At 28.5% G+C, this 16,414-nt stretch overlaps 1 protein-coding gene across 1 annotated transcript; it reads left to right on the plus strand.

Annotated features, from left to right (window-relative positions):
- Nucleotides 1–468: 468 nt before the first annotated feature.
- Nucleotides 469–11,572, plus strand: LOC135926998 (peptide chain release factor 1-like, mitochondrial). The gene is made up of 8 exons (XM_065462932.1): nt 469–480; nt 3,029–3,125; nt 3,165–3,250; nt 3,297–3,564; nt 7,856–8,022; nt 8,177–8,294; nt 9,995–10,135; nt 11,331–11,572. The coding sequence occupies exons 1-8, from the start codon at nt 469–471 to the stop codon at nt 11,534–11,536; spliced, it is 1,095 nt and encodes a 364-aa protein (XP_065319004.1). The 3' UTR covers nt 11,537–11,572.
- Nucleotides 11,573–16,414: the final 4,842 nt, after the last annotated feature.

Consider the following 16,414-nt stretch of genomic DNA (forward strand, 5'->3'; position numbering starts at 1 on the left):
TGACAAAATATATTATAATTCTTTCTTATTTTAAAATTGATAATCTCATATTTCTTTAGTGGGTGAAAATATTTAAATGTTATTTGTTGGTAGATGTTAGCAACAGGAATGTGATCCCTTCGACAAAAGTGCCCGAGTTCAGAAATAAAATATTTGAAAAAATATTTGGCCTCAGGGTTTGGAGAGAATAAAAATAAATTGCTATAATATAACCATTTATTTTTATTCCACTCTATATTTTATAAACAATATTTACTACCAAATTTTTTTTTAATTTTAAATATTCTATTCTATCAAACAATCAACATGTTTCTAAATATCCTCGCCTGGCGGTTCCAATTTGTTACTAAGGTTGCTCAGTCTGATTTCAAAAAATTATTATCAATTATGATTTGACCATGTTTTGAGATAATATTATTCCAAATGATTTTTTGTTTTCCAGCTTTTACTTTTCAACTCAGCGTATACATGAGCGTGAAGGTAAGAACAGTTTGTATCCAATATTTTTTATGGGGGTAGGATAAATTTACTGGGGAAGGGTTGTCTCTCAAATATTTAGATAAAATAGGGTAAAATGTATTGCTGTAAAAATCAACACTTTTATTATAAACCTATTATAATATATATTTCTAAACATCGACCAAATCTATATATTGCTCACAATCATGGACATTATTTTCCAAATAAAACAATTTCTAGATCAGTTTCTGCTATCCTTTAAAAATAATTTAAAAGGTTTAAACCCATATTTCATGCCAAACAGTATACTACAATAATACATTCATTGTAAATGTGAGTTTTAAAATTGAATTCATGTTCTAAAAAATAATTCTTTTACGTTCACAATATTTTGATAGTTGTTAGTAGAGTATTAATATATTCTTTTTAAATTTTATGAAAGGACTGGTAATATAATTAAAAGGGCATAATTAATTATGTAGAAATATCGCTACCGAAGGTAGCAAAATCTTTTAGAGGGCTAGGTATTGTTTTTGAAGGGGATTTACATCCAGTGAATATTCTGTGAACGGGGGGGGGGCGCATCCAATTTTTCTTGAGGAGGGTAGGATAAATTTATAGGAGGGTTATCTATTAACTTAATGATATAGGGCAAATAAATTGCTGTATTAATTAATACTTTTATCATAGACGTATTTTTATGCAATGTATAGCTAAACATAATCAAATCTATATATTACACATTCATTGACATTATTTTCTAAATGACACCATTTCTGGGTAATTTTCTGCTATCCTTTTAAATGTAAATTAAACGTGAGTAGGGCATTTTATCAGTAAACTCGTATTCACGCCAAACAATATACTATAATAATGCATTCATTGTAAATGAGGGGGTTTTTAATTGAATTCATGTTCCAAAAAGAATTAATTTTACATTTACAATTTTTAGATATAAAACATTAATCACTTAAGTTATTCTTTTAAAATTTATATAGGAGTACAATTATATAAGTAATTAATAATGAGGTATGTAAGTATAGGTTTATGAGGGTGGTTTACGTCTACTGACAATCATATCATGAAGATGCTGTTTCAACCAAATGATTAAAATACAAATATTTTATTTCAAGTATAGATAAAAATTCGAATATATTTTTTAAATATAGATAAAATTATATACATTTTATTTAAAGGATAAGTTTATATACAAAATATAAAAATTTTATTAATATAAAAGTTATAAAATACACTTAATTTAAATTTATAACTAGAATGCAAAAATAATAAATGGTTAAAATTTGCCGGCTCAAATAAAAAATATTTTATATTAAATTATAATTTATATTAGAATTTTATTTGGATAATTGAGGCATAAAACTAAAAAATTATAAGAAATGAATAATGGTTCCACGAAAAAATCCATATTTTTCATTATTTTTATTTATGTCTTGAATTTGAAAATATTTCTTACACAAGAAGAGGGTTCGGGTTAACATTTTTATAGTAGGCACATTCAATTTTACTAATTCTAACTTAGTATTATTAAGAAGCTCGATTGGGTTAATTTTTTAAAACGGCCCGATTAGTCTGTTAGCCAAAATATTAACATGCCAGCCTGGAGATTTTGCTTAAAATGGCAGAAAGGTTTTAACCTCTATTTCAAATCTCGAGGATTGCATAATATCATTTTGGCTAATATCTTCATCAGGCTTTAAAATTCGAACCAAATTTTCTTTTTAACAATGCCATTCAAGCCTCATTAAAAAATTAAAGTATTAAATTATTTTTACGAATTCTCTGATTTGTTTAGAAAATAAATTGAAAAAGTTAAAAAAATTTTTACAGGTCATTTTCTAGTAATTTTATCCTAATGCTTCTCTATGCGCCTGAATTTTATCCTCGAATTCAAGCTTATAGTTGCAATCACTATTGACATTGCCTATTAAAACAATTTTTAACCAAAATAGCAACCAAGATGGTTAAATGATTCTATTTAGAACGATTTTTAAATATAGTAGATTATGATTTTAGATTAAATAATAAGCCTCATTTGACAAATATAAGTTAAAAACTTTCTGCAATCTTTGAGCAAAACCTCCAATCTTACATAATTTTAATTCAGCTAAAACTTCAATCGGGTAGTTTAAAAATTGATCCTAATCTGCCGAACAAAATATTAATTTCCCATAAAAAATCATGGCCTACTTAGCGAATGATTAGTTTTCATATGAAATTTCTGACTTACAATTATCTTAACATTGTTAATTTTGTTATAAATCTTATAGAATTATCATGTTCAAAATAAATAACCATCAAAATTGAACCAACTAATTTAAAATTATTTGTTATCAATGTCAGACATCATTATTTGTCTGCTTTCCAAACTGTGACAGATCTCGTTAAGTATTTTCTGATAAATCAGTTAATTATGATAAGTTAAATGTTTTTTGAAAAATTATTCATAAAATCATCTATATTTTATAAAGTATCAAGAAATTTTTGTAATAAAGTATCTTTTGATAATAATAAAATTGTTGAATATATTGATTTTGTTAAAAAACAACAGTTAACTAATCATTTCTATTTATTTGAAAATTTATTATTAAATTGGAATAATTTAGCAAAAGTTGAAAAAGAATTGGTTGAATTAGATAAATTAATAGGTATTGATTTATCTTAAACTCACTTCAATAAGATTATAGAGGAATATAATGATGATCAATTATTAATTTTGGCAGCAAATGACAAATATAAATGCCTTAATTGTATTGAGGACCTAAGAAAGCAAGTTATAAACAATTTATCCTTCATTAAAATTATATATATTTATATAGATATTTGACCAAGTTCTAACATTAGATAGATTTATTGATGTAAAATTACAAAATAAAGATTCAACAGAACTCAAACATTCCAGTGATAGGGAACATGATTTTTTTAATTATGAGTTAGATGAAAATGGAATAGCCTTGGAAATAACATCAGGTGTTGGTGGTCAGGAGTCCTCCTTATTTGTTAATGAATTATTTGAGTTGTACAATAGTTATGGACTTTGGCTAGGTCTACAATTTAATATTCTACATAGTGGGAAAACTGACATAGGTATATAATATTTAATTTTCTGTAAATATATAGGGCCATTTTAAAATTATATAATTTGATCCAGGAGACTAACCTGATACTATAACTAGCCTTGGACTCATTATCAATTTATTATACTCTTATTGTTCCTTATATCTTTAAGGTTTAATTTACCATTGACTGTTTATTTAAATTATTAGTAGAATTTACCCAAGGTGTTTAAGATATTTTTTAATATTTCTTGAATTTTTAAAAAAATTGGTTTGGTTTGGCTTTTTTTTACTTCCTATTTTTTAATATTATTTTAGGCAGAGTATGCCTATTATTGTTAAAAAGTCTCATTTAGGTCATTTTTTATAAATGCCTAATTAAAATTTTAGCCAAAATATTATTATGTAAAATCCTAGAGATTTGGCAAATATCTGTCCATATCTTTCTGCCATCTGTTAACAAAATCTCTAAACCAGGTTTAATTTTAGCTTTACCCATTTGGGGTGGGGGCATACAAAAATTTTAGAGTGCCAGTTAAGATCTTTTTTAACACCATTAAATAAATATTTGACTTGTTTGAACTCAAAATTGAAATAATGATTTTATTTGAAAAATGTTGCATATTAAAATATACATAAATATAATTATGATCAAATATGTTTATAAAATTAGATCAAAAATGAGAATTGACTAATAGCAGAAAAGAAATAAGTTAATTTAATGATTTCATAAATATTATGTAATATCATTGTTATAGTATTGTACAGCAGTATAAAATGAACAATAATAAAGCATTGACAATACAATATTGGTTGATATATATTTTTAAAAAGGGGTTCGAACCAAAGGCGGAGAAGCCAGGTTTTTCTGAAAAAAATTTGAACCCATACCAAACCTGAACCCCATTTATAAAATTTTAAAAACCCCAAAATGAACCTGGGAATTTTATTTGAGTTAGGGTTCAACTGGGTTAAGTGCTTTGTTTAAATTAATATAAGATATTTGTATAATTGTAAATACAAATATTAATAATACTTGACATTTTATAATATTTTCAAATTTTCATTTAAGTGAAGTGTTAATAAATTTTAAACAACTTAATTCATTTACTCCATTTTTAAATTTATTCTCGAAGATTCCTATTGGATTGTTAATAAATTTTAAACAATTAAATTCATTTACACCATTTTTTTAATTTTAACTTATTCTCAAAGATTATTAATTAGAGGGAAATGAAAGTGAACAAGTCAACGTAAAAATTATTATATTGGATATTGTAAATTTAAAGAAATACATCTAAATAATATTTTTTTATACCTAATTCATGTCTAGTTTTTTAATTATGATTTAAATATAGAATATTTTTGTTTATCAATTCAAAAATTCTTAAACCCGAGCTGAACCCAGAACCAAACCCGGGTTTAAAAATATTTCCCTGAACCATACCCAAACCAAACTCACCTATTTTTTAACCTTAAACCAAACCCAAACAGAATCCAGGCAAAAATTTTGCCAGGTTCGCATCTCTATTTTTAAATGCCTTAAAAACATTTTCAAGGTTAATAGTTTCATTATAGTTTTTTATGTCCTAATAAAACCAAGTTACCCTTTCTTATACTACTACAGAGACATTTATCTAATTTAATAATTCTTTTTAGTGATGAAAAGTTGACTCACAATTTGATATGGATGATCTAAACTGATGCAGAATATTTAAAAACATTTGGAAATGCATTTGTGAGGGTATAGAAATTTGTCAAAATCTGATGTAACACTATCTTTATAATTTTCTTAACATTTAACAATTAATTTTTTAATAACCTTGATTTCATTTACTGATAACTCTTCGGTAATATTGTTTTCCAAAAAGGTTTCTATTTATTTATGTCTAGAATAAAATGTCTACCTTGATTTAAATTTTTTTTCCAATCGTTAATTAGTTTATACAAAAAAAAGTTAAAAATCTTTTGTTCTTTAGGATCCATCATGTTTTTCAAGGCCACTTTTTCAGGAAATTTCTTCCAGTTGGTAAAACCCGTTTTGCTGTAACCATTGTTTAAGTTATAGATCCTATGATGAAAGCAAAAAACAAAAAACTGCATCCAATTATTTATTCAACACACATTCGTATTTATAAAACTTTAAACATTATTAGTAACAGTCTTTTTGAGTGATATTGGCCCATTTGGTAATACCTAATTTAAATCAGTTGGTTTTAAAAAAATATTTGAAATAAGAATGACTAAAAAATCTAATCTCCCCTTTTTGTTATTGGAAACTCAGACTCATTTTCCTTATTCTGAATCTTGGCACCTTGATCATTTCATCCACCAAATTCATTTAAATTTTCTCCTTATTCCTCATAACAATATGGGGTGTGGTTGGCGCTATTAGGTATTTCAGCAAATATGAATGAATAGTTTTTTAAAGCGATAGTAGTTTGAAAGCTATTATTTATCTCTTATTATTACATTCTTTTTTAAAATAAATTATCAAAAAAAAATATTTAAATGTTGGGGGGCACTGCCCCCCCCCCCAATAGGCCTAAGATCGTGCCTGCTTCAAACTTGCATATTATTTTAATTGGAACGTTTTTAAAAATCCACCTAAATTGGGCTTTTTAACTATACAAGAGTACCAATACCACTTTTTTTTTGACCATATTGCCAATACTTGATACTATAAATGAAATATAATCCAAGAAACTTAAGTTTAAGAGAAATATATGGTTTTTTATAGTCGCCATTTCCACAAAAATATTTTTTTTAATTTAAGCCTTAATAAATGTCTTTCTATTTTAATGAAGATTGTAGTCTGCATTTATTTCCCTGTTTTCATAATAAATTAATTCCACAACAAAATTTTAAAAGTAAAAATAAATAGGCAAGAAATTATAAATGTAGTTTTTTAGAAAAGTGATGTCACGATTGTTTACATATTTTTTCTAAAAATGTGCATATAAAATGCTAATCATAATCAAAAAATTTTTTAAGAAAATTCCTTTTTTGTTCGAAGGTCTATAATCAGGTCTAATAGACCAGTCTTTTATATGGTCTTTAGTCTAAGACAATGCAACCTATTTTATGTATAAAATTTTGGTCCAAAAAATGAATTATATGTTCCCACCTCTTTGTGTCTCTCTGGTACATCAGCACGTGAACAAGACCATTAGTATTCATTATATTTAAAAGAAAGCATCAATGATAATTTTGTTTACGTATATACGATATTTTGATATAAGATAGAATTATATATTAGACTCAGAACTTAATGGGTCTGAACTGGTCTTTAAGTTTTAGGTTCAGACCGAGAGTGGGACCATGTAGATCGATTTTTTAACTTAAACCAAATTTAAAATTTTATTTTTTTGACTGATAAAATAATGGTGGCTTTATTATTTTTAATTTTAATTAATGTTATTTCCTAATTGGGTGGCCTGATGCATTAGTCAAATTTTCGTTAATACACCTAATTTAAAATAATTCCCTCTTCCTCCCTTTTTTTGATAGAGGCTAGTTTTTAAATTATAATTTGATAAATATGGTTAATTAACCTTTTTTCTGAGAATAAACAAATCAAATAAGTAATCTAATCATTTTTAAAATGTTTGGTTGTTTTGCAAAATTTAAAAAAGATTAATTATATCTAAAAGATCAGTTTACTATTTAATTATTATTGTATGTTTAATCAACATTATTATAATACTTTCCCTGACACATTTGTTATCCTATCTTCTAACTCCCAAATATGTTTCAAAATCAAATTTAATAAACAATGAAACCAAGGTGGCAATGGAACATGGCTAATTTTATAACCTCAACCAATCTCTTATGTATCAACCATGATAGAATTTCAAGCTACATCTGACTCGTTTAATAAAATTATGTTTTCAAATGAAATAAATAAAAATGAATAATGGCTATTACGACCATTTAATTCATCAGCTGGATCCCAAGTAGTTAAACCACCATTTATCCTTATACCTACTGTAAATATGTGATGGGTTCATACGATAAAACCTAATATTCCAATTCCTGTTATATTCTAGACGAGTAGAAAAAGCTGAAGTGATAGATATCTTTCGATTAGAAAACTAGTTTTCTTTTATTAAATTCAAATCTCAGTGTCGAGTACATGAAGTTGCAATGCACTGCCAAAGTTAGGCATAAAATCAATCTTTTAATTTTTATCTAGATTTTGGAAGATATCATGATAGTTTTATAAAATAATCTAAGTCGCGACTCCAAAGCTAATCATAGTATTAAGTTTATTTTTAAATCTCCATAATTTTAACAGCTATGATTTCTGAAAAAATATTTAGGAGGTCTGAGAAAGGCAAAAGCTGAGATATCGGGTGATCCTTATTTAGTGAAAAATTTTAAATATGAATCTGGAATACATCGAATTCAAAGAGTGCCAAAAACAGAAAAAAGTGGTAGAATTCACACTAGCACAGTTGCTGTCTCTATCTTGCCGATATATCTAGACGTAAACAAAATTTTAATTTTGGTTTTTATTATAAATGTTAAATATTTAATCTGATAGTTTGTTTAATTAAGTTTATTAGTTCTTTTAGTACAGATTTTTTTAATCATGCTTGATAAATTTTTTAATATTTTTTTAAATAATTTTTTTTTTATAGATTGATGTTGAAATACACAATAAAGATCTTAGGATTGACACATATAAAGCACAAGGCAAAGGTGGACAGCACGTTAACACTACTGATAGTGCTGTGCGAATTACGCATGTGCCTACTGGTAATTAAAATATTTAAATTCATAACCATAATTTTTTAAAAAACTGTTATATAAATAAGTGGGGGAGGGGGGGGGGGTATATTAATTTGAATAAATTTTATATTCTGTTATATCCACATACTTTTTTTGACCAGATGGACTTAGACCTGAATTTTAAAATTGGAGTGGCTTGTACATAGACGCTGTGTGGGTCATGAAAATTTTCACTACACCATTAATCACGACATGAGCCTGGATTTTAATAAATAATTCTTTTGAGAAATTGTTTTTTTTTAAAAAGGGATACTCTGGAAATTAAAATTTTTTCCTTTCATATTTTTTTGGCCCACCCTCGCGTAATTCAATTTCTGTCCCTCTCCCCCCGAATTTAGATTTTGCCAATTTAAAAATATATATATTTCATAAAGTTATTTATTTAATTTTACTTCTCGTGATATTTAAATATGCCTGAAGATTTCTAACTACGATTTTCTATTAAAATGCTTACTTTTGCTTTTTAAGTTTTTTTGCAAATCTTCCTTAGTCCACTGAAGAATCAAATAAGAAATAAAATAAGTGAAAACCTTTTTTTAGCCTTACTTTTCGCTCTTCTTTCCATATAGGGTTTAAAAATTAAGACACCTATATTTTATATTTAGGCCTATATAATAATCTAATCTAGGAAAATATCATTTCCATGGAATTTTTAGAAATATTTTAAATATCAGTTGGAGATCAGAGGTTTTTCACTATTATCTTCAAAAATTGTTGACCAATTTTTCAATTGGCATAATTTTGTTAGGCTGTATATGAAAACTTATGATAATTTTTAGAATAAATATAAAATATATTGTGTTCTATGTGACAAATTTGATGTTTGTCATTACTTAACAGCATTACTTCTTAAATAGCGCCTTACTTTGTTTTTTTTTATGCTAATGATGGACTATAAATGATATAATTATATATTAATTCTTCGGCGAATTAGCATAATTTGCATTTCAATCCGGTCTCCTCTATTTGATAACCAATTATTTTACTGAAATATTTAATACCTACTATAAGAATGGCTGAATAGTATTCCATAATTAAATGCTGCCCAAACTCATGAAAAATCCTGATCATTTTAATCAAAAAACTTATTTCAGAGGTGATTATCATCACTGAGTATTATATATTTCAAATCTTACAATTTTTATTTTATTAAGATGACATGAAACAATATAAGTTATAATTATTATCCAAATGAAAAATTCTAGAGCATGTGTGCTCATTGAAGAGAGAAATTTAGGTATGTTCTTTATCTCTTCTAAAAAATCAATATATAAATTTTTCAAATATTCTGTTTGGGAGTGCGGGTCCCAATATTCCATTGGCCGATTTTGCCCATATCGACGGCTATTTCCATCCTCATCTTTTCGATTAGTTCCCATATCTTAAGTTTTTTAGACTTAATAAATTATTCGTTCGATTTTTCTCAGCAATCGTAACTTTGAATGCATTCCATGTTTCAGGGGAAACAATGGCTCTACTTGCCTTTGCGAATTTTTCCCATTTTTTAATTCTCCATTCACATAATTTTTATCAAATCCACGGTTCAATTTCGTTTAGGAATCTGTTCCGTGGTCCGGTTCGGTCTTTCGAGATCGGCTCCAACCTTGACTAAAACGTGACTTTCACTATAATAAATTTTATTTATTTGTACCTTTTTTTCTTAATAGGATTAGTCGCTGAGTGTCAGGAAGGAAGATCTCAAATAGCTAACAGAGAAAGAGCTTTTGAAATATTGAAGGATAAAATGATAGAACATAAACACGCTAATGCAACATCCCATTTTACCAATATTCGTAAAAATCAACGGGGTAAATGATATCTTAAATGTTAATTATCAAAAAAATAGATATATTATGAAATTTAAGAGATAATATTAATTTTTTTGAAATGAATTTTATTACGTTTTTCTTTTGGAGGGAAAAATGAAATATGTACAGAATATAGATTATTTTTATCTATTTTAAATTATAAGAATATTTTAATTATTTTTTAGAAGTTCATGATACCAAAAAAATGATTTGAAGATTAAAATCATTTATAATAATATAAAATTACCAAATAATTAAAACTAATTATTATTAAAAGAAACGCACTGATTTATATTATGATTTTTATTTTAAAATTTGATTTAATCATGTCAAATCTACCTGTCGGCTTCTGGTAGGACACACACATCCGCCTTTATAAAACCAACTCTATAGTATAAGCCCACTAACCTAATTTCATTGAGAAATCCCAGACATTTTCTTAACACCTATTTTGAATTAGAATTGTATATATATACATATTACAGAAGATAAGAAATGCATTATATAATAAAGGTTTCAAAAAAAGACTCACGTCACATGCTTCAATCACGATTTTTTTTAAGAAAAAATACCATTTTATTCGTAAGAGCTCAAATATGTAAATGGTCTGCAAATGGCAAAGTTTTCAGGCTCGGGCCGGTGGGAATTTAGTTATTGCTCGTCCTAGCAAAAAAATCAGGGGCCGGACCGGGCATTGAAGATTTACTAAAGCGATTTGTTCAGTGAATATTTTTTTCATTAATTATATTCGTATTTGAATAATTGTGTTTTATAGACAATTAATTTTCTTTCTTGGCATTATTATGGCTTAGAACGGATCGTTCGAAATTTTATTTGTATTTCGCCAATCGAGAAACTATGCGTAATAATGAAAAAATAATCAATAGAATAATTAGCCTTTTCTTTCATTACTCATATATTTGGTATTTAAAATTACTGGTAAATATTCAACTGATACTTTAATTTTCTTTGCCTAATTTAATTTTCATATCTCTTCTTCAACAAAAATGAATTAATATTTTTCGATCTAGTGATTATTTTATTCGTATTAATGCGGAAAATACTTCTGAGACTATTATTATAATCATTTTTAATTCTTAGCATTTTATAAATAAATATGTATTAAGCAATTTATTCAGAGCGAACTAATATATATATATATATATATATCTTTTTTGAAAAAATATTACTATAGGTACTCTAGGAAGATCGGAAAAAATTAGAACTTATAATTTTCCTCAAGATAGAATAACAGATCATAGGTTACCCGATAAGGCTTTCCACGGTCTTAAAAAATCTTTTCAGGAACAGACACCCACTCTCTTGCACGATATAATCTGTTCGATAGATGATTACCTTAAAAATCTTAAATTTCACCAAATCATGTCTCGATTTTCTTAACTGTCACCTTTTAAGTGTTATAGAATTCGTTTTATATTGTAGTAAATAAAATTATTTATAAATTTGATTATGATATGAATAATAATTTTCTGAGTAATTTTTTTTTTTTTTTCTCTTTAGCTTTCACCTTTTCTGGTGGTAAGCTCCTTCAACATCTCTCTCCACTTTATGTTATTCGTACAATCTCTTTTATCTATTATATACTTCTTTATATTGGCTCTAACTTTATGGCCACATTGAAGTTTTGGCCTTCCTCTTTTACGTTTGCCCATCACTTCCAATCTTTCAACTTTATTTCCTATGTAGTTCATAGGCCTTCTCATTGTGTGCCCATACCACCTAAGTCTGTTTACCATTAACTTAGTCTTAATGGGCACTACCTTTAAACTATTTAGTATTCTTGTACTGCGCACCTTATCCTTTCTTGTTACCCCAGCAATCATCCTCAGCATTCTCATCTCCATAGTTTGTAGACTTCTCTCGTCTGATTCTTTGGTTGGCCATGTTTCCGAACTATATAGAATAGTTGGTTGTACTATGGAACTGTAAATTTTTCCCTTTAATTTGTGTAAGATTCTTTTGTCAAATAGCACTCCAGATAAAGATCTCCACTTTAACCACCCTTGATTAATCTTATTCTTTATCTCTTTTTCTATTGTGCCGTTTGTTTGTATAGTGGAGCCCAAATATTTGCAGCTTTCAATTGCGGATATCTGCCAATCATTTATATCAATACTCTCCGTTTCATCTCCTCCTATCACCATATACTCCGTCTTTTCTCTATTTACTTTTAATCCGTGCGTTTCTAGGATATTTATCCAATTCACTAACCTTTCTTTCATTTCATCCTTGGATTCGGCAAGTATTACAATATCATCTGCAAATATCATATTCCACGGGACTGTTTGAGGTATAGACTGTGCTAATACATCTATTACTGTAATGAAGAGAATCGGGCTGAGAGCCGACCCTTGATGAACTCCTTCGGCTATTGTGAAGCCTGCTGAAGTACCTGTTGTGCTACGGACCATTGTTGTATGTCCCATATACATATCCTCTATTATTCTTATATATTTTTCGGGAACTTTTTTGTGGCGTAGCGCCCACCAGATAAGTTTTCTTGGGATTCTATCGAAGGCCTTTTCTAGATCGAGAAAGACCATGTGTAGCTTTTTGTTCTTTTTCCTGTATTTTTCACTCATTTGCCTAATTGCATGGATAGCATCGGTTGTTGATCTTCCAGGCATAAAGCCAAACTGTGTCTCTCCTATTTCGATTATATCTCTTAATCTTTTTTCTATTATTTTTTCGTATAGTTTTAGACAGTGTGACATTAGTTTTATGCCCCTGTAATTTTGACAATTGTGTGGATCCCCTTTATTTTTGAAGATAGGAACTAGATAGCTCTGCCTCCATTTTTGGGGGACCTCTTCATTTCCAAGTATTTTATTGTACAGATTTGTGAGGAGATGTATTCCATCATCTCCTAGTGCTTTAAGGCTTTCTATTGGAATATCGTCTTGACCCCTAGCTTTGTTGTTTTTCATATGCTTGAGGCATGTGATTATTTCTTGTTCTGTTATAGTTGTACAAGGTTTTGACAAGGGGAGTGTTCGTCGAGATGCAATATGTGGGAATTAAAGTTGAGAAGCTCCTGAAAATATTCTTTCCATCTATTCATTATTTCTTTTTCCTTTATTATCAATTTCCCATCTTTATTTTTGATTACTTTCGGAGCTCCGTTTATATCCCTAGAGTTCTTTTCTCGCTGTTTGGCTAATCTGTATATTTTATTTTGCCCTTCTTTGGTATGTAGATCTTCGTACATGTCATCGTATGCCATAGATTTGGCCCTAGCCACCGCCTTTGTAGCTAATCTCTTGGATTTTTTGTATCTTGACTTGTCATCTGCATTTTTGGATTTGTACCATATTTTATAAAGGGCTTTTTTCTCCTGTATAGTGGTTTGTACCTCTTGATTCCACCACCATAGTTCTTTGTGTGATTTGTTGCCTCCTCTTGTCAAGCCTAGCGTCGATTTTGCAGTGTCTATTAATCTGGATGAAAGGTCTGTCCATATTTTTTCACTGACTTGTGAGCAATTTATTGTTTCAATGTTTGCATTGATTGCAAAGGCATCTGTCATTGTTTTTAATTTGCCCCATTTGATGCATGGTTCCAGTTTTATCTTATTTTGAGTGGATTTATTTGAGATTTGTAAATCCATGATTAGTAGCTTGTGTTGCGCGGCGATATCTTCTCCTGGGATGACTTTGCAGTCTATTACATCTTTTAATCTTCTGCGAGAGATTAGCATGTAATCTATCTGTGTTTTCCTAGTACCACTTTCATATGTTATTAAATGACTGTCTTTTTTCCTATAGTAGGTGTTGGTTAAGGCAAGGTCGAAGGCTTGCGCAAATTTCAGTACGTGCTCTCCTTCATCATTTCTTTCTCCGTATCCAAAACCACCATGATGCCTTTTGTAGCTATCTCTTGCTTTCCCCACATGCGCATTTAAGTCACCACCAATTATGACTAGGTCATCCTTAGGGATTTCCATTACAGCTTCATCAAGGATAGCTCTAAAGTCATCTTTCTCTTCTTCCTTGCAACCCGTTTGAGGAGCATATACTGATAGGATGTGTAGTATTGATTGACCGCAGAGTTTTATCTTCATTAGTCTATCAGAGATCCTGTTGACTTCTACTACTGAAGAGGTTAGGTCTTGGCTGAGGATGATGCAGACACCGTTCCTATTGCTAACAAGTCCATTATAGTACAATTTATACCCATCTCCAATCATCAAAGTTTTCTGTCCTTTCCATTTAGTCTCTTGTATGCGCGCTATATCAACTTTTCTCTTGTTCAACATTGATGCCAATTCTCTCGTCTTACCTTTAAGCGTCCCAATATTCAAACTTGCCAGTCTTGTCTTCTTTGCTTTGACTTTTACTTTATTTTTCACAGGATGGAGGTCTACACCCTGCGCGTCGCATTGAGGGAACGCCCTAGCTTTCATATTCATATTTTCATTTGTGTCCTTCATTTGTTTATTGGACAGGTATCCTTAGCACCCGGCTGTCCAGGCCTGTCGGTGACCGGGGTGTCATCTCTAAGCTCCGAAATTCATCATACCATATGTCTTTACACATCAGTCATCGAAGAAAAACTTGAAAGTTTTTATGGTTCTTACCAGGATTGAACCCGCGTCCTTGTTCATACTCCTAGTAACATTAAAACTTAAAAAAATCTACGAAAATAAATAATTTACTTTATTATATATCAACAAAACTTTTTTTGCTCTATTTGGGATCTAGGTTAACCATCTTAATAATTTTTCAGTTATAAATACTAAATTTTTGTGGATATTGAGATAATTATTGATTTTTCTAAAAGAAATAAAATTTTATTCTAGAGAAAAAGCCAACAAATATTTCGATTCAATTTTACTCTTATGCCAGTTAGTATAGCTAAAAATGGATTAAAGGGACAGGCCAATCCGCTGCATCTAAGGCGGGATTTAATTTATTTGTGCTTCCTTTAAAGTTAAGCTTATTTTTTTAAAATATTCTAGGCCAAGGTCATAATATTTGCTAAAAATATAAGGTTCCGCCGGCTAAGCATTGGCTAATTACCAAACTATACTGGTTAGCTACTTAAGGAGGGAACGGAAATAAAGTATAGAATTTTTTTAGTATTGGTTATTTGTAAGATCACGAATAATAATTGATTAACACAAAAAAGAGTATGCTAAAGATTAGCGAAATCAATTTTATTTTGGCCTGAGCCTAGAATCATGATATCGAAAAAAAATTAGGTTTCTAAGCCTGATCCGCTGCCAAACTTTAAATGGAACTAGGGAGAGGCTCTCCTTTGATCGTAATTTGTCCAAGTGATGACATCATTATTAATAGGAATTTCAATGCAGATAAATATTCTATCTGTGTATTTATTTAATATATCAGGTTATTCCGAGTAATATTTAAGATATTATCTTAATTTACAACTATTAAATGGACCAAACAGTAAAATGGACGAATTTACTATAATGACTTGATCATCGTTAGGCAAATAGATATTTTATTGATATTTATCTTGTATTCTCTTCATTAAAAAATGCGATATAAATATGAAACAATTATTTTTAAATAATTTATTTTATAATAAATATTTTAATGAGGCAAAAAAAATAACAACTAAATATAATATAATATTTTTTTGGGATGGGGGGGGGGACGCTAGCTTGGTCTATATTTTATTTACAATGTCTCGGGCCGGCCTTGTGGGACCCTAAATAAAAAAAATAGATGCTTGTCAAATAAAGCAAAGGTTTTAAATTATGAATGTAAAAAAATTTAAAGATAGGGGGCCGTAACTATAAAATAGAGGTTATAGAAAGCCAGTAATGTTAATAAGATAGAAGGAAAAATGAGGGAAGCGGTGAAGAAATTGCGGAATTTGAGATGTTGAAGAAAATTCCTAATTAGCAGATTAAAAACGCTTTGAAAAAAGAAAAGCATAAAATGCATTTGTATGATTAATATTGATATCTTTCGGAATAAAGAATAGGATATTCTGTTTTATTTTCTTTAAATCAGAGTTGTACATTTGCTCAAAATAAAAAGATCTTCATAGATCTAGATCCTTGAAGATCGTAAAATTTGAAGATCTTTTATTTTTTAAAAATTTTGTCTAACGATCTTCAAAGATCTTCATGATATTTATTTTTTTACCCCTTTATTAAAAGCCCAGATGTTTTTCAATTTTATTAATATAATATTTCTTTTATGTTTTATACCTCTCCTCCTGCCTTGATGAAAATTGAAAAACATCTGGGCTTTTAATAAAGGGGTAAAAAAATATATGAAGATCTTT

The sequence above is a fragment of the Gordionus sp. m RMFG-2023 genome, chromosome 3, assembly GCF_954871325.1.
Source record: "Gordionus sp. m RMFG-2023 chromosome 3, tfGorSpeb1-WG-v2, whole genome shotgun sequence".
NCBI lineage: Eukaryota > Metazoa > Nematomorpha > Gordioida > Chordodea > Parachordodidae > Gordionus > Gordionus sp. m RMFG-2023.

Excerpts from the sequence above, each read along its gene's own strand:
- LOC135926998 (XM_065462932.1), top strand. Across the intron at positions 3,251-3,296 it reads TTGAGGACCTAAGAAAGCAA|ATATTTGACCAAGTTCTAAC; the intron begins GTTATAAACAAT and ends ATATTTATATAG. Across the intron at positions 8,295-9,994 it reads AATTACGCATGTGCCTACTG|GATTAGTCGCTGAGTGTCAG; the intron begins GTAATTAAAATA and ends TTTTCTTAATAG.